A 22,172-nucleotide genomic window follows, 5' to 3' on the forward strand; every position below is an offset into this window, starting at 1 on the left:
AACACAGGCCCACCCATCAGCAGACAGGGTACCTAAAGCCACCTAAAAACACACCGCTTGACACAGCCCTGCCCACCAGAGGAACAAGACCCAGCTCCACCCACCAGTGGGGAGACACCAGTTCCTCCCACCAGGAAGCCTGCACAAGCCTCAGGATCAATCTCAACCACCAGAGGGCACACACCAGAAGAGGAGCCATAACCCTGCAACCACCAGAAAGGAGACCACAAACACCCAGAGTTAGACAAAATGAGATGGCAGAGAAATGTTTCAGATGAAGGAACAAGACACAAACCTACAAGAACAACTAAACAGGAGATAGATAGGCAACCTACCTGAAAAACAGTTTAGAGTAATGACAGTAAAGATGATCCAAGATCTCAGAAAAAGAATGGAGGAACAGACAAAGAAGTTATGAGATGATTAACAAAGAGCCAGAAGATTTAAAGAACAAACGAACAGAGATGAACAATACAGTAACTGGAATGAAAAACACACCAGAACGAATCAATAGCAGAATAACTGAGGCAGAAGAACAAATAAGTGACCTGGAAGAAAGAATGATGGAAATCACTGCCATGGAACAGAATAAAGAAAAAGATGAAATGAGAACTGTCTCAGAGACCTCTGGGACAACATTAAACACACCAACATTCACATTATGGGGGGGGGGGTCCCAGAAGGAGAAGAGAGAGAGAGAAAGGGCCTGATAAAATATTTGAAGAGATTATAGCTGAAAACTTCCCTAACATGAGAAAGGAAACACTCAAGTCCAGGAGTGCAGAGAGTCCTGAAGAAGATAAACCCAAGGAGGAACACGCTGGGACATATTAATCAAACTAACAAAAATTAAAGACAGAATAAATATTAAAAGCAACAAATAACATACAAGGGAACCCCCATAAGGTTATCAGCTGATTTTTCAGCAGAAACTCTGCAAGCCAGAAGGGAGTGGCAGAATATATTTAAAGTGATGAAAGGGAAGAACCTACAACCAAGATTATTCTACCCAGCAAGGATCTCATTCAGATTCGACAGAGAAATCAAAAGTTTTACAGACAAGCAAAAGCTGAGAGAATTCAGCACCACCAAACCAGCATTACAACAAATCCTAAACAAATTTCTCTAGGCAGAAAAGAAAAGGCCACAAAAAGATACAAGAAAATTACGAATAGGGAAGCTCATGAGTAAATGCAAGCGTAAAGTAAAGGTAGGAAATCATCCACACACAAATATGATATAAGAATCAGCAGTAATGAGAAGAGGAGAGTACAAATGCAGGATATAGGAAATGCATTTGAAATTAAGAGAGCAGCAACTAAAAACAATCTTGTACATATAAAGACTGCTATATCAAAACCTCACGGGAACCACAAACCAAAACTCTACAATAGATACACATACAAAAAAGAAAAAGAAATCTAAACACATAACTAAAGATGGACATCAAATCACAAGACAAGAGAACAGAAGAGGAAGGGAGGAAAAAAAACCTTCAAAAACAAATCCAAAACAATTAACAAAATGTCAATAAGAACATTTATATTGATAATTACTTTAAATGTAAATGGATTAAATGCTCCAACCAAAAGACACAGACTGGCTGAATGGATACAAAACCGAAACCTGTACACTTCAGACCTAGGGACACATACAGACTGAAAGTGAGGGGATGGAAAAAGGTATTCCATGCAAATGGAAATCAAAAGAAAGCTGGAGCAGCAATACTCATATCAGACAAAATAGACTTTAAAGACTGTTACAAGAGACAAAGAAGGACACTACATAATGATCAAGGGATCAATCTAAGAAGAAGATATAACAATTGTAAATATATATGCACCCAACAGAGCACCTCAATATATAAGCCAGTGCTAACAGCCCTAAAAGGAGAAATCAACAGTAACACAGTAATAGTGAGGGACTTTAATACCCCACTCTCATCAATGGACAGATCATCCGGACAGAAAATCAATAAGGAAGCACAGGCCTTAAATGACACATATTAGAACAAATGGACTTAATTGATATTTATGGAACATTCCATCTGAAAGCAGCAAAATACACTTTCTTCTCAAGTGCTCATGGACGATTCCCCAGGATAGATAACATTTTGGGCCACAAATTAAGCCTTGGTAAATTTAAGAAATCATATCAAGCATCTTTTCCAACCACAACACTACTGGATTAGAAATCAAGTACAGGGAAAAAACCTGTAAAAAACACAACCTTTGGATGCAGTAAAAGCAGTTCTAGGAGAGAGGTTTAGAGCAATACAATCTTATCTCAGGAAACAAGAAAAACCTCAAGTGAACAACCTAACCTTACACCTAAATTAACTACAGAAAGAGGGACAAGCAAAACCCAAAGTAAGTAGAAGGAAAGAAATCATAAAGATCAGAGCAGAAATAAATGAAATACAGATGAAGAAAACAATAGCAAAGATCAGTGAAACTAAAAGCTGGTTCTTTGAGAAGATGATAAACAAAATTGATAAACCTTTAGCCAGACTCATCAAGAAAAAAAAGGAGAGGACTCAAATCAATAAATTAGAAATGAAAAAGAAGTTACAACTGACACCACAGAAATACAGAGGGGCATAAGAGACTACTACAAGCAACTATATGGCAATAAAATGGACAGCCTAGAAGAAATGGATAAATTCTTAGAAAGCTACAACCTTCTAAGACTGAACCAGGAAGAAACAGAAAATATGAACAGACCAATCACAAGTACTGAAATTGAAACAGTGATTAAAAAACTTCCAACAAACAGAAGTCCAGGACCAGAGAGCTTCACAGGCAAATTCTATCAAACATTTAGAGAAGAATTAACACCTATTATTCTGAAACTCTTCCCAAAAAATTGCAGAGGAAGGAACACTCCAAAGCTTATTCTATGAGGCCACCATCACCCTGATACCAAACTCAGACAAAGATACCACCAAAAAAGAAAATTACAGGCCGATATCACTGATGAACATAGATGCAAAAATACTCAACAAAATACTAACAAACCGAATCCAACAATACATTAAAAGGATCATACACCGGGATCAAGTGGGATTTATCCCAGGGATGCAAGAATTCTTCAATATCCACAAATCAATCAGTGTGATACACCATATTAACAGACTGAAGTATAAAAACCATATGATCATCTCAATAGATGCAGAAAAAGCTTTTGACAAAATTTAACACCGATTTATGATCAAGCTCTCCAGAAAAGTGGGAATAGAGGAAACTTAACATAATAAAGGCTATATATGACAAACCCACAGAAAACATCATTCTCAACAGTGAAAATCTGAAAGCATTCCCTCTAAGATCAGGAACAAGGCAAGGATGTCCATTGTCACCACTTCTATCCAACACAGTTTTGGAAGTCCTAGCCATGGCAATCAGAGAAGAAAAAGAAATAACAGGAATCCAAATTGGAAAGGAAGAAGTAAAACTGTCACTGTTTGCAGATGACATGATACTATACATAGAAAATCCCAAAGATGCTATCAGAAAGCTACTATAGCTCATCAATGAATTTGGTAAAGTTGCAGGATACAAAATTAATACACAGATATCTCTCGCATTCCTATACACTAACAATGAATTCTCAGGAAGAGAAACTAAGGAAACAATCCCATTTACCATTGCACCAAAAAGAATAAAATAATACCTAGGAATAAACCTACCTAAGGAAACAAAAGACCTCTACTCTAAAAGCTATAAGATGCTGATGAAAGAAATCAGAGAGGACACAAACAGACGGAAGAATATACCACGTTCTTGGATTGGAAGGATCAATATATTCAAAATGACTATACTACCGAAGGCAATCTACAGATTCAGTGCAATCCCTCTCAAATTACCAATGGCATTTTTCACACAAGTAGAACAAAATTGTTTTGTTTTTTTTTTACATTTATATGGAAACACCAAATAGCCAAAGCAACCCTCAGAAAGAAAAATGGAGCTGGAGGAATCAGGCTCCCTGACTTCATACTATACTACAAAGCTACAGTCATCAAAACAGTATGGTACAGACACAAAAACAGAAATACAGATCAACAGAATGGGATAGAAAGCCCAAAAGTAAACTCACACACCTCTGGTCAATTAATCTACGACAAAGGAGGCAAGACTATACAATGGAGGAAAGACAGTCTCTTCAATAAGTGGCGCTGGCAAAACTGGACAGCTATATGTAAAAGAATGAAATTAGAACACTCCCTAACACCATACACAAAAGTAAACTCAAAATGGGTTAAAGACCTAAACAAGTAAGTAAGACCGGACACTATAAAACTCTTAGAGGACAACATGGGAAGAACACTCCTTGACATAAATCGCAGCAAGATCTTTTTTAGGTCCACCTAGAGTAATGAAAATAAGAACAAAAATAAATGGGACCTAATTAAACTCAAAAGCTTCTTCTGCACAGCAAAGGAAACCATAAATGAAATGAAAAGACAACCCACAGAATGGGAGAAAATATTTGCAAACGAAGCGACTGACAAGGGATCAATTTCCAAAATATACAAGCAGCTCATGCAGCTCTATGTCAAAAAAACAAACAACCCAATCAAAAAATGGGCAGAAGAGCTAAATAGACAGTTCTCCAAAGAAGACATACTGATGGCTAAAAAGCACATGAAAAGATGCTCAACATTACTAATTATCAGAGAAATGCAAATCAAAACTATAATGAGGTATCCTCACACTGGTCAGAATGGCTATCATCAAAAAGTCTACAAAAAATAAATGCTGGAGAAGGTGTGGAGAAAAGGGAACCCTCCTATACTGTTGGTGGGAATATAAATTGGTACAACCACTATGGAGAACAGTATGGAAGTTCCTTAAAAAAATTAAAAATAGAACTATCATATGATCCAGCAATCCTACTCCTGGGCATATAGCTGAAGAAAACCATAATCTGAAAGGGTACATGCACCCCAATTTTCATTGCAGCACTATTTACAATAGCCAAGACATGGAAGCAACCTAAATGTTCACTGACAGAGGAATGGATAAAGAAGATGTGCTACATATATACAATGGAATATTACTCAGCCATAAAAAAGAATGAACTAATGCCATTTGCAGCAATATGGATGGACCTATAGATTATTATACTAAGTGAAGTCAGACAGAGAAAGACAAATATCATGATATCACCCATATGTGGAATCTAATTTTGAAAGATACAAATGAACTTATTTACAAAACATCAACAGACTTACAGATACTGAAAGCCAACTTATGGCTACCAAAGGTGAAATGTGGGGGGGAGGGATAAATCAGGAGCTTGGGATGAACACACACACATTACTATATATAAGATAGATAACCAACAAGGACCTACTGTATAGCACAGGGAACTCTATGCAATATTCTGTGATAACGTATATGAGAAAATCTAAAAAAGAATGAATATATGTATATATATAACTGAATTGCTTTGCTGTACACCTGAAACTAAAACAACCTTGTAACTCAACCTTGTCAATAAAATTAAAATATTACAAAAATGCTCACACTTTTTATCCTACTCATGTTAATTCCAAGAATCAGTTATAAATGAATAATTACAGCTATAAAATATTTCCGTGTAAAGATGTTCATCAGCATCATTATCGTTGTGAGAAAATGAAATGACTTAAACGTTAAAATCAAAGTTGGAGATAAATGATTACATAAATTATTGTACATCACAACCATATACTAAGTATACTAACTATGTACAGCAAAAAATGCAACTAAAGAAGCCTGGAGCCAACCAGGAGATACAGTAACAGTTCTCCAACTTGAGTGTGTTTCTTGGATCTTGCCCTGTTCACCCCTGTATTTTAGAATCAGAGCATCTTTCTTGAAGGAACAAATTCTCTTAAGGACGCTACAGTATAAAGGGACTAGGATAGGAAGCCAGGAACCTTGCTCTATTTCTATCACTCACTATGCTACCTTGGACAAATCATTCCTCCTTTACGGGCCTCAGAGCCCCCATTAAGGAAACGAAAAGTTTGGACTAGATCATCACAGAGCTCTATAGCCAAAATGACTGCGATTCTTTGCCCTTCACATCTCAAAACCAGTTTCCCCTCTTTAAAATGAGAGATAAGATCAAATGTTTTTTCAGCTTAGAATATATATGAATATAAAAATAGAAATAGTTCAGAGACCTTCAAGATGATGGAGAAGTAAGACGTGAAGATCACCTTCCTCCCCACAAATACATCAGAAATACATCTACATGTGGAACAACTCCTACAGAACACCTACTGAATGCTGGCAGAAGACCTCAGACTTCCCAAAAGGCAAGAAACTCCCCACATACCTGGGTAGGGCAAAAGAAAAAAGAAAAAAACAGAGACAAAAGAATAGGGACAGGACCTGTACCACTGGGAGGGAGCTGTGAAGGAGGAAAAGTTTCCACACACTAGGAAGCCCCTTCACTGGTGGAGACGGGGAGTGGGGGTATGGGGTGGGGGGGAAGCTTCGGAGCCACAGAGGAGAGTGCAGCAACGGGTGCAAAGGGCAAAGCAGAGAGATTCCTGCACAGAGGATCAGTACCGACTAGCACTCACTAGCCCGAGAGGCTTGTCTGCTCAACCGCCAGGGTGGGCGGAGGCTGGGAGCTGAGGCTTGGGCTTCAGAGGTCAGATCCCAGGGAGAGGACTGCGGATGGCTGCATGAACACAGCCTGAAGGGGCTAGTGCGCCACGGCTAGCTGGGAGGGAGTCCAGGAAAAAGTCTGGACCTGCCGAAAAGGCAAGAGACCATTGTTTTGGGGTGCGCGAGGAGAGGGGATTCAGAGCACCACCTAAACAAGCTCCAGAGACGGGCGCAAGCCGCGGCTATCAGCATGGACACCAGAGACGGGCATGACACGCTAAGGCTGCTGCTACCGCCACCAAGAAGCCTGTGTGCAAGCACAGATCCCTATCCACACCTCCCCTCCTGGGAGCCTGTGCAGCCCGCCACTGCCAGGGTCCTGTGATCCAGGGACAACTTCCCCGGGAGAACACAAGGCGCTCCTCAGACTGGTGCAACAGCATGCCAGCCTCTGCCGCTGCAGGCTCGCCCCGCATTCCGTACCCCTCCCTCCCCCCCCAGCCTGAGTGAGCGAGAGCCCCCTAATCAGTGGCTCCTTTAACCCCGTCCTGCCTGAGTGAAGAACAGACGCCCTCCGGCGACCTACACGCAGAGGCGGGGCCAAATCCAAAGCTGAAACCCAGGAGCTGTGAGAACAAAGAAGAGAAAGAGAAATTTCTCCCAGCAGCCTCAGGAGCAGCAGATCAAATCTCCACAATCAACTTGATGTACCTGCATCTCTGGAATATCTGAATAGACAACGAATTATCCCAAAACTGAGGCAGTGGACTTTGGGAGCTACCGTAGACTTGGGGTTTGCTTTCTGCATCTAATTTGTTTCTGGTTTTACATTTATCTTAGTTTAGTATTTAGAGTTTATTATCATTGGTAGATTTGTTTACTGATTTGGTTGCTCTCTTCCTCCTTTTACATATATATATATTTTTTCCTTTTTCTCTTTTTGTGAGTGTGTATATGTATGCTTCTTTCTGTGATTTTGTCTGTACAGCTTTGCTTCTACCATTTGTCCTAGGATTCTGTCTGTTGTTTTTTTGGTTTTTTGGGATTTTTTTGTATACTTTTTAGCACTTGTTATCACTTTTGGATTTGTTTTTTGGTTTGGTTGCTCTTTCTTTTTTTTATTACTTTTAAGCTTTTTTATTTTTAATAATATTAATTAATTTTTATTTTAAAAACTTTTTTTTTTCTTTTTTTTTCTCCCTTTTCTTCTAAGCTGTGTGGCTGACTGGGTCTTGGTGCTCAGGCCTGTGTCTCTGAGGTGGGAGAGCCAAGTTCAGGACATTGGTCCACCAGAGACCTCCTGGCTCCACATAATATCAAATGGTGAAAGCTCTCCCAGAGATCTCCATCTCAACACTAAGACCCAGCTCCACTCAACGACCAGCAAGCTACACTGCTGGACACCCTATGCCAAACAACTAGTAAGCCAGGAACACAACTCCACCCATTAGCAGAGAGGCTGCCTAAAATCATAATAAGATCACAGACACCCCAAAACACACCACCGGATGCGGTCCTGCCCACCACAAAGAAAAGATCCAGCCTCATCCACCAGAGCACAGGCACCAGTCCCCTCTACCAGGAAGCCTACACAACCCACTGAAACTAACCTTACTCACTGGGGGCAGACACCATAAACGATGGGAACTACAAACCTGCAGCCTGGGAAAAGGAGACCCCAAACACAGTAAGTTAAGCAAAATGAGAAGACAGAGAAACGCACAGCAGATGAAGGAGCAAGATAAAAACCCACCAGACCAAACAAATGAAGAGGAAAGAGGCGGTCTACCTGAAAAAGAATTCAGAGGAATGATAGTAAAGATGATCCAAAATCTTGGAAACAGAATGGAGAAAATACAAGAAACGTTTAACCAAGGACCTAGAAGAACTAAAGAGCAAACAAACAATGATGAACAACACAATAAATGAAATTAAAAATTCTCTAGAAGGAATCAACAGCAGAATAACTGAGGCAGAAGAATGGATAAGTGACCTGGAAGATAAAATAGTGGAAATAACTAACACAAGCAGAATAAAGAAAAAAGAATGAAAGAATTGAGAACAGTCTCAGAGACCTCTGGGACAAATTACACGCACCAACATTCGAATTATAGGGGTCCCAGACGAAGAAGAGAAAAAGAAAGGGACTGAAAATATTAGAAGAGATTATAGTTGAAAATCCCAAATATGGGAAAGGAAATAGTCAGTCAAGGGCAGGAAGCACAGAGAGTCCCATATAGGATAAATCCAAGGAGAAACACGCCAAGACACATATTAATCAAACTATCAAAAATTAAATACAAAGAAAAAATATTAAAAGCAGCTAAGGAAAAACAACAAATAACATATAAGGGAATCCCCATAAGGTTAACAGCTGATCTTTCAGCAGAAACTCTGCAAGCCAGAAGGGAGTAGCAGGACATATTTAAAGTGATGATAGGGAAAAACCTACAACCAAGATTACTCTACCCAGCAAGGATCTCATTCAGATTCAACAGAGAAATTAAAACCTTTACAGACAAGCAGAAGTTAAGAGAATTCAGCACCACCAAACCAGCTTTACAACAAATGCTAAAGGAACTTCTCCAGGCAGGAAACACAAGAGAAGGAAAACACCTACAATAACAAACCCAAAACAATTAAGAAAATAGTAATAGGAACATACATATCAATAACTACCTTAAATGTAAATGGATTAAATGCTCCAACCAAAAGACACAGGCTCGCTGAATGGATACAAAAACAAGACCCGTATAGGTGCTGTCTACGGGAGACCCACTTCAGACCTAGGGACACATACAGACTGAAAGTGAGGTGATGGAAAAAGATATTCCATGCAAATGGAAAGTAAAAGAAAGCTGGAGTAGCAATTCTCATATCAGACAAGACAGACTTTAAAATAGAGACTATTGCAAGAGACAAAGAAGGACACTACATAATGATCAAGGGATCAATCCAAGAAGAAGACATAACAATTGTAAATATTTATCCACCCAACACAGGAGCACCTCAATACATAAGGCAAATGCTAACAGCCATAAAAGGGAGAAATTGACAGTAGCACGATCATAGTAGGGAACTTTAACACCCCAATTTCACCAATGGACAGATGATCCAAAATGAAAATAAATAAGGAAACACAAGCTTTAAATAATACATTAAATAAGATGGACTTAATTGATATTTAAAGGACATTGCATCCAAAACCAACAGAATACACTTTCTTCTCAAGTGCTCATGGAACACTCTCCAGGATAGATCATATCTTGGGTCACAAATCAAGCCTTCGTAAATTTAAGAAAATTGAAATTGTATCAAATATCTTTTCTGACCACAACACTATGAGACTAGATATCAATTAAAGGAAAACACCTGTAAAAAATGCAAACACATGAAGGCTAAACAATACACTACTACATAACCAAGAGATCACTGAAGAAATCAAAGAGGAAATCAAAAAATACCTAAAATCAAATGACAAGGAAAACACGACGCCACAAAACCTATGTGATGCAGCAAAAGCAGTTCTAACAGGGAAGTGTATAGCAGTACAACCCTACCTCAAGAAACAAACATCTCAAATAAACAAACTAACCTTACACCTAAAGCAATTAGAGAAAGAAGAAGAACAACAAAAACCCAAAGTTAGCAGAAGGAAAGAAATCATAAATAAATGAAAAAGAAATGAAGGAAACAATAGCAAAGATCAATAAAACTAAAAGCTGGTTCTTTGAGAAGATAAACAAAATTGATAAACCATTAGCCAGACTCATCAAGAAAAAAAGGGAGAAGACTCAAATCAATAGAATTAGAAATGGAAAAGGAGAAGTAACAACTGACACTGCAGAAATACTAAGGATCATGAGAGATTACTACAAGCAACTATATGCCAATAAAATGGACACAAGGAAGAAATGAACAAAGTCTTAGAAAAGCACAACATTCTGAGAGTGAACCAAGAAGAAATAGAAAATATAAACAGACCAATCCCAAGCACTGAAATTGAGATTGTGATTAAAAATCTTCCAACAAACAAAAGCCCAGGACCAGAGGGCTTCACAGGCGAATTCTATCAAACATTTAGAGAACAGCTAACACCTATCCTTCTCAAACTCTTCCAAAATATAGCAGAGGGAGGATCTCTCCCAAACTGATTCTACGAGGCCACCATCACCCTGATACCAAAACCAGAGAAAGATGTCACAAAGAAAGAAAACTATAGGGCAATGTCACTGATGAACACAGATGCAAAAATCCTCAACAAAATACTAGCAAACAGAATCCAATAGCACATTAAAAGGATCATACACATGATCAAGTGCGGTTTATGCCAGGAATGCAGGGATTCTTCAATATACGCAAATCAATTAATGTGATAAACCATATTAACAAACTGAAGGAGAAAAACCATATGGTCATCTCAATAGATGCAGAAAAAGCTTTCAACAAAATTCAACACCCATTTATGATAAAAACCCTCCAGAATGTAGGCACAGAGGGAACTTACCTCAACATAATAAAGGCCATATATGACAAACCCACAGCCAACATCATCCTCAATGGTGAAAAACTGAAACCATTTCCACTAAGATCAGGAACAAGACAAGGTTGTCCACTCTCACCACTATTATTCAACACAGTTTTGGAACTTTCAGCCAGAGCAATCAGAGAAGAAAAAGAAATAAAAGGAATCCAAATCAGAAAAGAAGAAGTAAAGCTGTCACTGCTTGCAGATGACATGATGCTATACATGGAGAATCCTAAAGATGCTAACAGAAAACTAATAGAGCTAATCAGTGAATTTGGTGAAGTAGCAGGATAGAAAATTAATGCACAGAAATCTCTTGCATTCCTATACACTAATGATGAAAAATCTGAAAGAGAAATTAAGGAAACACTTGCATTTACCAATGCAACAAAAAGAATAAAATACCTAGGAATAAACCTACCTAAGGAAACAAAAGACCTGTATGCAGAAAACAATAAGACACTGATGAAAGAAATTAAGGATGATACAAACATATGGAGAGATATACCATGTTCTTGGAGTGGAAGAATCAACATTGTGAAAATGACTATACTACCCAAAGCAATCTACGGATTCAATGCAATCCTTATCAAACTACCAATGGCATTTTTCACAGAACTAGAACAAAAAGTCTCACAATTTGTATGGAAGCACAAAAGACCCCGAATAGCCAAAGCAATCTTGAGCAAGAAAAACAGAGCTGGAGGAATCAGGCTCCCGGACTTCAGACTATACTACAAAGCTACAGTAATCAAGACAGTATGGTACTGGCACAAAAACAGAAAGACAGATCAATGGAACAGGATAGAAAGCCCAGAGATAAACCCACGCACATATAGTCACCTTATTTTTGATAAAGGAGGCAAGAGTATACAATGGAGAAAAGACAGACTCTTCGATAAGTGGTGCTGGGAAAACTGGACAGCCACACATAGAAGAACGAAATGAGAGCACGCCCTAACACCGTATACAAAAATAAACTCAAAATGGATTAAAGACCTAAATGTAAGGCCAGACACTATAAAAGCCTTAGAGGGAAACACTGGCAGAACACTCTATGACATAAATCACAGCAAGATCCTTTTTGACCCACCTCCCAGAGAAATGGAAATAAAAACAAAAATAAATAAATGGGACCAATGAAACTTAAAAGCTTTTGCACAGCAAAGGAAACCATAAACAAGACGAAAAGACAACCCTCAGAATGGGAGAAAATATTTGCAAATGAAGCAACTGACAAAGGATTAATCTCCAAAATTTACAAGCAGCTCATGCAGCTCAACGTCAAAAAACAAACCCAATCCAAAAGGGGGCAGAAGACCTAAACAGACATTTCTCCAAAGAAGATATAGATTGCCAGCAAACACATGAAAGGATGCTCAACATCACTAACCATTAGAGAAATGCACATCAAAACTACAATGAGGTATCACCTCACAGCAGTCAGAATGGCCATCATCAAAAACTCTACAGACAATAAATGCTGGAGAGGGTGTGGAGAAAAGGGAATCCTCTTGCACTGTTGGTGGGAATGTAAGTTAATACAGCCACTATGGAGAACAGTATGGAGGTTCCTTAAAAAACTAAAAATAGAACTACCATACAACCCAGCAATCCCACTATTGGGCATATACCCTGAGAAAACCATAATTCAAAAAGAGTCATGTACCACAATGTTCATTGCAGCTCTATTTACAATAGCCAGGACATGGAAGCAACCTAAGTGTCCATTGACAGATGAAACGATAAAGAAGATGTGGCACATATATACAGTGGAATATTACTCAGCCATAAAAAGAAACGAAATTGAGTCATTTGTAGTGAGGTGGGTGGACCTAGAGTCTGTCATACAGAGTGAAGTAAGTCAGAAAGAGGAAAATATATGGAAACTAAAAAAAAAAAAAAAATCCTGAAGAACCTAGGGGCATGACAGGAATAAAAACACAGACATACTTGAGAATGGACTTGAGGACATGGGGCGGGGAAAGGGTAAGCTGAGACGAAGTGAGAGAGTGGCATGGACATATATACACTACCAAACATAAAATAGATAGCTAGTGGGAAGCAGCTGCAGAGCACAGGGAGATCAGCTCAGTGTTTTGTAACCACCTAGAGGGGTGGGATAGGGAGTGTGGGAGGGAGGGAGACGCAAGAGGGAAGAGATATGGGGATATATGTATATGTATAGCTGATTCACTTTGTTATACAGTAGCAACTAACAGAACATTGTAAAGCAATTATACTCCAATAAAGATGTGAAAAGAAAAGAAAAGAAAGAAGAAGTAGCTCCCCGTGAGCTCGTTTGTCACAGGAAATACTTTTCAACTCACATTGGCCAGGTTGGCCACCTCTCTCCCAACTCTCGGCTCGGGCCCCAAACTCTGGTCCCAGCTCTCATCAGGAGGAAAGTGGAGGTTGCCACTCTTCTGTGGGTGGGTGAGATGCATCTCAGCTGGATGTTCCAGTTTCACTATAAATACTTAAATCACTCCTGCAACATCCTAATACCCTAAGGAAGACAATGGCAACCAAGACCACACCCCCTAATTCTACAGTTGTAAACAACAGAAGAGATTATAAAATGCTTAAAGGCCATAACTGACCTCGCTGGGAGTGTCCCATCTTCCCTCTTCCCCTAGACTTTAGCCATACCCCCTGAACGTGTGTGTTCTCTCTAGGATTTTACATGCCGGTCTCCTGCCCCAGACACTTCTCCTGGCCACCTGTCTGCCCCTTCTCCTCATACCTCAAGTTTCAGCATTGATGCAGATCCCTCTGCAGAGCTTTCTCCAGCCCTTTGCCTGGGCCCTCAGAGAACTCTGTCCTTTCCTTTAAAAAGTATTGCACTTTAGTTTTTCTGCTTCCATAGCTGACTCTAAGCTTTGAGGAAAAGGGACTACATCTACAAAGGTTATCCATGAACCTCCACATCTAGTTCAGGGATTAGCACATGATACTAGCTCAACTACTGACTAAAAGAATGAAAAATACAATGGAACGCAATACAATAAAGCTTGTAGGTGAGTGCTGACACAACCAGGGCAATGGGTTGTCCAGCACGTAGGGGTGATCCTGGACCAGTAAGCTGGACAGGCCTGCATAGGTGGCTGCAGAGGGGGGCGCACTGGCCTACCTTTTTGGTTTTCACCGTCGAAGCGCAGCAGTCCCCACCGTCATAGTTGCAGAAAGCTCGGTTGTTGATGGCATCACAGTAATTGTCTCCCATGAAGGGCTGTACGTGAGGAGAGAGGCAGGAAGGAAAGGAGGCCTGGTTAGCATGCTGGAGTAAACGGGGGCTGGCCTCTGTAGATATTTAGCTGTATCTCATCTTCTCACAAACCTCCACAGTCAGCCTACCTGGCTTCAAATCCCTACACCCTTTTGGACAAACTACCAGTCCTAACATTTTTTTTTTTTTTTGGCTGTTTTGGGTCTTCGTTGCTGCACGTGGGCTTCTCTTGTTGCAGAGCACGGGCTCTAGGAGCACGGGCTTTGGTAGTTGTGGCTCACGGGCTCTAGAGCGCAGGCTCAGTAGTTGTGGCGCATGGGCTTAGTTGCTCTGCAGCATGTGGGATCCTTCCGGACCAGGGCTCGAACCCGTGTCCCCTGCATTGGCAGGCGGATTCTTCACCACTGTGCCACCAGGGAAGCCCACTTCTACCATTTTTAAAGACTCTTATCTAGCCAAGTTTTTCCCAACCAAACTATGGTTATGCTAGGAGACATACTCTTATATGCTGGGTATGCAAAGGCAGCAGGATAGACCACTATGCCCTCCTGAAGCAGGGGGCTCATTTCACTTGAGGAAATGGTATGAAAATTTGAGCCCCCTTTCCCCCACTTTTCCTGGTAGCAGGTAACTACAAACATAATTTACAATAAATACATATGCAACTATATTAGGAAGCTGAATGTAAACTACTCAAGAATTGTAAAGACTGAACGTAAGAATCCGTAGGAACTTGGCATGATGGTTGGTGTATGATTACGGGTGCTTTCTTCTCTAACACAGGAGTACAGATGTACTCGATGTCACACACTTTCCATGTTTGCTTTCTTCTTTTGTTCTCAAATAAAACAAGTAAGGTAGGCATTGCTCTTCCCACTTCACACATGAAGACGCTGAGGCTCAGAGCAAGAAAGGGACTTGGCCACGAGCAACTGGCAGAGGCAGAGTAGTGATTTCAATCTAAGTTGGTTTCTCATTTATTTTTACCCTTCTAGGCTATACCTAGCATATGTTGATTTCTTTCTTTTCTTCCCTGCGCTCCTCCAACTCTGTGATGCTTGAAAGATGAGGAAAAGATGATGGAGTAAAATTATTACTGATCTGAACCCAGAGTCATCTTAGGGGAAAGTCAGGGGTCTCTGCAACCCCCCAGCACTTGCATTTCCCACCTGAACACTTAGCATGTCTTCTACAGCTTGTGAACCTGTAGTTGGTGTAAGACTGCGAGCTCCTCAAAGACAAGGTCAATATCCGGTTCGTCTCTGTCTCCCAGCTGCCTTGGGGTTTAATGCTGGGCACAACTTGGCTTTTAAAGATGTTTTAGGGACAGATCGTGATCGTACTGGTGTAGTGGAAAGGCAGTTGGCAGGGCTTTAGAAAACCTGGGTTCTAGTCTTCCAAACCTCAGCCACTGGTTGGTTACTTGGTAATTTTGACTAAGTGGCTTATCTTCTCTGGGTCTCAGGACTCACAGTGGTGAAACAAAGAGGCAGAATTAGACCACTGATTTCTCAAAGCCATGAACATACCCCTCCCCTCATCAGAGGTAATGTTGTGTAACCCTTTAATATAAACAGCAGATGAAAGTGAAGCCCCTTTGATTAAAGTTCGGGTTGGGGGTCTCTAACACTCAGTGGCTCGTCGACTTTTTGTGGGCTCCCATGAAAAACCCTTTTGTGGGTTTTTTATGGGGAGAGCCAAGTTCACAAGGAGTCCATGCTATGTGGCATCCCCGTCTCTTGCATCTATGCTCCAAATTCACAGTGTTTGTGCCCCCAACTCTTGATGCCATTTCATCCCTGCCCTATTAGGGTCTAGAAAAGGTTTTAGCAAGGTAGAGCCAAGAACAGAGAGAGAGCTGTATTCAGCTGTGGGTACACACGCACATGGCTGCGAGCACAGGTGTGACTGCCGCCTGACTGCCATCATGAATACGTTACCACATGCGTCTTAAAGCAGAGAGGCACAAACAACTAAAGGATAAAGCCCTTTGCTCTTTCCGGGCCTTAGAAGGTTTGTCTGTGGGCTCTGTTACCTAAGTTCTTTCTCACATTACATATAAAGACGAATAAAGGAAACCAAATGTCCTTTTTTTAAAAATAAAAGGAACTGGCTTGGTAAAGGAGTAGCTGGAGAAGAAGAGGAAGAAGAAAAATAAAAGAGATGCTTTTTTCACTTGGTCACTGAAAAATATCTCCAGTCTCATTACTAGCTCCTTTCTTCTGTGTACCCTTTCCTGCTGCCACAGCCATGCATCCATCCTCCCATCTATCCATCCACCTTCTATTTAACCCTATCTAGGGAATGCCTACTATGTGTTATACATTGTGCTAAAAAAAAAAAAAAATAAAGGATGTAATAGTGAGTCAATATAGACAGAGCTCCTGCTACTTTAAGACCTTACATTCTCGTAAGGAGGCAGACTTTATTCAAATGATCACTTATCCTATTGGCCAATTTCAACTCCGATAAGAGTTATAGAGGAAAGGTATGTGATGCTGTTACGGTTAAGAGTAGAAGGATTTGACCTAATGAGAGAGCGCCATGAGAAGTCCCTGAGGAGACTGACATGATAAGTAGGTGGGGGGTGGAGAAGGGAGACTTCCTAGAGGGAGAGAATAACATGTGAAAAGCTCTACAACCTAGAGATTGCTCCCGTCTCTGGTATTTCTTATGCTGCTACTTCTACTAATAGTGTGTTTTGGAAAACAATTCATCCTTCAAGATCTAGTTCAAACATCACCCCTCCAAAATGTCTTCCCTACAACCCTCGAGATGCCATGTGCTTCTGCAGCTTCTTACACCTGCTTTGGTTATACCTCTTAGTATACAGGTTTAGAATTCTTCTTTAACCGGATCTCTTTTACTACACTGTAAGTTCCTCATGGACAGGGAACGTACGTCATCCATTTTTATATCTTAGACTTCTTAGCAAAATGCTGGCAATTTGAGCAAAACTTTATTTAACGTATCTTCCTTAAATGTTTATCTAGTAAAATGATGGGCAGATGGATGGATGGACGGATGAAGGGCAAGAAGATATCCACGTGAGTCAGGGAGAACACAGTACTGTTTCCACTTGACTAAAACCGTTGTACTCTCAGTACCTAGGGTAGTGCTGGGCACATACCAGGCACCCAGTGAAGCTTTGACGAACAAGTAAGTAAATGACTACTTTGAACACAGCTTGGGGCAGAGAGCAGGGGCCTAAAGGGCCCCAAGACCCTTTATCAATCTTGGCTCCTGCAGACATTCCAGGCTGATGGCTTCTCCCTGGACCCAGCAGCTGTACCTCTTCTAAGCATACTTTTCAGCCCCAGATAAGAGAGAAACTATTAGCTCTAGGTTAAGCAGGAAAGGAGACGAGGGGGCACCTGCAAGGGCAAAGGCGATAAGCATCCCTGGCAGAGCTCAGAGCCTGACAGGTGTGGGTCTCTTAGGCCTCAGTGCTGAGTCAAAGACGGGATTGAATTCTGCTGTCACACGGGTTGCCCAGGCCGCCGACTCAGCAGACCGAGTGCCCAGGTAATCCAAGCTCCCTTCTTCTGAAATCCTGGACTGATCCAGAGAGATGTAAGGAAGCAACTGCCTCAGGTCCTTGGCTTTGGTTTTGTCGCTCCTGCTGAATCTTGAGAGAACGGGAGTTTTTAAAGACTGCAGTGTCCTGTGCCCTGAGGAGATGCCCCTGGGGATTCCCTAAGCAATACACAGAAAGAAATGTGACCCAGGGACTGTCCTGTGACATTTACAGGTCAGGGGACGGTTCATGGGCAGAAGGTGGCCTAGTGGAGGAGAGAAATCACGGGCCTGGAAGTCAGGAGACTTGGGTGCATGCTCTGGCTCTGTGTCTGGTATGCTGTGCGGTAACCTTGGGCCAGTGCATCCCCCCCGGCCCTCTTTTTCCAGTCTACACAACAAATGAGGATGGTAGATGGCATTAAGAGCTGTGTCAGTTGGCATTCTATCAAATGTTAGACCCGGCTGCTGGCTGGGTGTCAGTTTCCCCATCATCTAGAAGAACAGTCTGGTTGTGACAGTTTAAGGATTCCATCAAATACGAAGTCTTCTAGAGCACAATCTAGTCCTTTTCACCTGGATTTTCCTGAGGGCGGCCTGGGGGCACCACAGAGATTTGGACATCCACCTGGATGTGATTTGGGACCTCCTTTCCATGCCAGCTGAAAAGATTCACAGGGGGCATAGGGGTGCACAGAATGTCTCTGAGTTCCATGGACAGTAGCATGCCCTTGAGAACACAGGTGACATGCCAAGTGCCCTGGCCCTGCCCCTCCCCAAGCCTGTCACTGATACCCAGGGACAGAGCTCCAAAATGCCAAGTTCCAAGGAATGGTTCCACTGCCAAGTGAGAGAACTGAAGGGTCAGAGGGGATCTTCCACCTTCAGCTCAGTGGTTGAGTCTAAGGTGTCCAGATTACCTCTGGAGTTGAAGAACGCGTGAATGACAAAGACAAATGGCAGAAGGAAATGATCTGCAATTAATGGTTGCAGGAAAAGTAGAAATGAAAAAACAGAAACTGTCTCATGTGGTTCTGTAAGGGTTAAATAAGGCAATGTTGGTAAAGTGCCGGGCATATTATAGCTGCTAAATGAATATGGCCTCGTCCCTCCCAACCTCCCTTACGGAAGCAATATTATGTTGAACACAGGCTTCGGAGCCAGAAACACCTGGCTTGGAATCCCGACTCTGTTAGCATTAAATGTATGTTTGAGTGTGTTTGTTGATATCTCTGTGCATCAGTTCCATGACCTATAAAGTGGGACTGCTGATTCCTGTCCAAGAAGTCTGTTAAATTAAGGGATATTTATAGCACTTAGTAGGTACAGTAAATGGAAGTCATGATTAACATAACAATAACAGTAATGGTTGTAGCACCATTTGGAGGGACTCACCTCACAGCCTTTGACACAGTGAATCAGAGCAGGGTGAGGATACCACTTCAGACCAGCTGTGCAGACAACTCTCTGCAGAGAGACGAAGAAAGAGGTCAGATGGGTTTGGGGCTGGTACCACATTCAACCACCCAGCCCTCTTCTTGGATCTTCCAAGTGCCGGCCTCACCCTGGCATTTCCACGGAGAATTTGCCCAGGTACCTGCAATAACAGGATCCATTAGACTAAAATAATGTTTGTGTTCACCGTAGGTGTCACGATTCTGTATTCCCCTGGCAGGAAGAAGGGCTGAGGGGAAGGAGAATTGGGGGACCGAGACATGATCAGAAAAGGCACTTCAGAAAATTCCTGGCTGACGTCTGCCCCACGGACAGAGTCGGGGATAAGGTGGGAGGAAGGAGGAAGGGTAGCGTGCACATGTGTGCACACGTGAGTGTGTGCACGTGCGTGTGTGTCGCTACAGCAGGAAGATGGAAGAATGGTGTGGAACAGGGCTTCCCAAAGCAGGCGCTAAGGACCACTCTAATCACGATCACATGGGGGCACGCGGAAAAGGCAGATTCTTCAGCGCCGCCTTGGGTCTAAAGAGTCCGAATCTCTGAGGCCAGGGCCTGGGACTCTGCATTGTAAAAACAAGCCTCCCAGGTGATGCTGATACCCATTACAATTTGAGAGCAGTGGCCTGGAGGATGCATGACATAACCTTTGGTTCGGAACCCTGGAGATGCAGAGAACCCTTCCTGCATCCACCTGCCCCCGGGCCATGCGGGCTAGGCTCCTGGTTCCTGAGGCTGCCCACACCCGTATCTCTGTGACTTTGTTCCTGCCGTTCTCCTTCACTGAAAGCCCTTCCTCATCTTGTCACCTGGAGAATCTTTACTTATCTTTTACATCTCTGTTCAAGACTACCTTCCTCAATACTCTGTCATGGTCTATATGGGAAAAGAATCTAAAGAAGAGTGGATACACGTGTATGTATAACTGATTCACTTTGCCGTACACCTGAAACTATCACAACATTGTAAATCAACTACACCCCAATAAAAATTTTAAAAGAAATACATAATATGTAAACTTAGAATGAAAAAAAGAAAAGACCGCCTTCCTCTGTGGTGATCTCCCAGCCCTCTCAGGCAGAGCCTCAGGTATACATGTACGTATTTACTTATAGCCTCCCGCAATAAAATAATAATAATTACTATTATACTAAAATGTATTGAGTGCATTCATGGTGCAATTACTTTACTCATTATCTTATTTATTTCTCACCACCATGCAGTGGGGTGGGCATTAATCTTGTATCATAAGGAGAATAAATTCCCCAAGCTCCACAGCTGTTAAGTAAAGGAACCAAGACTTGAAACCAAGCAATCGTTTTGGGAAGGATTTAAGGCAGCTCATAACATAAAATCCAACACAATAATTTCTTTTTAAGTGGGTGAAAAAAGAAAGAGAAATAAAACTAGGAAGAGGGCTTCCCTGGTGGCGCAGTGGTTGAGAATCTGCCTGCCAATGCAGGGACACGGGTTCGAGCCCTGGTCTGGGAAGATCCCACATGCCGCGGAGCAACTGGGCCCGTGAGCCACAATTACTGAGCCTGCGCGTCTGGAGCCTGTGCTCCGCAACAAGAGAGGCCGCGACAGTGAGAGGCCCACGCACCGCGATGAAGAGTGGCCCCCGCTCACCGCAACTAGAGAAAGCCCTCGCACAGAAACGAAGACCCAACACAGCCATAGATAAATTAATTAATTAATTAAAATATATATATATATAAATAAAACTAGGAAGATAAAATAGCATCAGGACTAGGGCTAACATAACAGTCTTAGAAGCTCCTTTTTCTATTCTGCCCTAGATGCCTTACTTTTCATGCCATATTACAATGATTTCTTAAAAAAAAATAAATAAAAGCAAATTAAAATAACCTGGGGGCAAATGCTTAGACTTGAGATGACAGGTGACTGTGCCAGGGAGCAGCCCTGGAAGTCTCTATGATCAGGGCTCTCTCTGCTGGCTGAATGCCAGCTGATTAATTTTAATTAAGAAATGAACATTCACATGGGCTAGAATGTGGAAAATCCATGGGACCAGCCCATTCTCTCCCCAAGGGCAGACCTATATGGGAACAAAACTGTAATTAGGTTTCTTGGTGAACTTGGAATCCCGTGACTCCAAGATCTGGCTGGGTTGGGTACCTTTCTTCTCTGCCCCACTGCATCTCTGGTTCACCCTTGGGTTTTCCATGCCTAGAATGGTGCCTGGTACAAGGAAGATGACCAGCAAATATTTACGTTATAAATGAATGGATCCATTTCAAGATAGAGATGATTTTACCAAGGGACAATTATTTTCTTTACCTGTCCTCTCTTCTAGAGCATCAGAAGAGCATTTACGATGCCTAGCAGAGCATCTAGTTTAGAGGACCAGTTTAGTGTAGATTGAATTAATTAAAGATCTTGGACAAACAACTTAACTTGAAGATCTGCCAACCAGTCTCACAATGTGAAATCTACTCTTTAGCCCCTACTGCCTCTGTTGACACTGTCTACCTTCTCCTAAAACACAAGAAGGTGATGTATGGGAAAGACTGAGCAATGAGGCATGACAGACATGGTTGCAATTCTGACTTGAAGTTTCCACTCTGAGGTTAGGTTTTCCCATCTGTGAAATGGGTACTGAAAATGTCACAGGCTTGCTGTGATGAAGCACTGAGATACATGATGTAGAAATGGTCAACCCAGGACTAACTCCTACAGGTAAGAGGGCAGGCCCTGGTTTTAGACATCTGTCTCCCCCCGGATTCAGGATGGAGCACAGCAAACAAATACATATTGACCAGGTGAAGGAATGTGAGAACTCTAGTGTCCCTTCCTTCCAGCTCAGCTACTCTCTTGC

At 41.7% G+C, this 22,172-nt stretch overlaps 1 protein-coding gene across 1 annotated transcript in view; it reads right to left on the reverse strand.

Moving 5' to 3' along the window:
• The window catches only part of PAPPA (pappalysin 1), a 250,562-nt gene that overhangs the window by 12,410 nt on the left and 215,980 nt on the right, over positions 1-22,172 (reverse strand). The window contains exons 20-21 of the mRNA XM_060153316.1: positions 19,277-19,348; positions 14,270-14,368 (exon numbers count right to left, since the gene is read on the reverse strand). Coding sequence (XP_060009299.1) covers positions 14,270-14,368; positions 19,277-19,348 — 171 coding nt within the window. The remainder of the gene's footprint in view (positions 1-14,269; positions 14,369-19,276; positions 19,349-22,172) is intronic.

This window comes from Lagenorhynchus albirostris, chromosome 7 (genome assembly GCF_949774975.1).
Source record: "Lagenorhynchus albirostris chromosome 7, mLagAlb1.1, whole genome shotgun sequence".
Lineage (NCBI taxonomy): Eukaryota > Metazoa > Chordata > Mammalia > Artiodactyla > Delphinidae > Lagenorhynchus > Lagenorhynchus albirostris.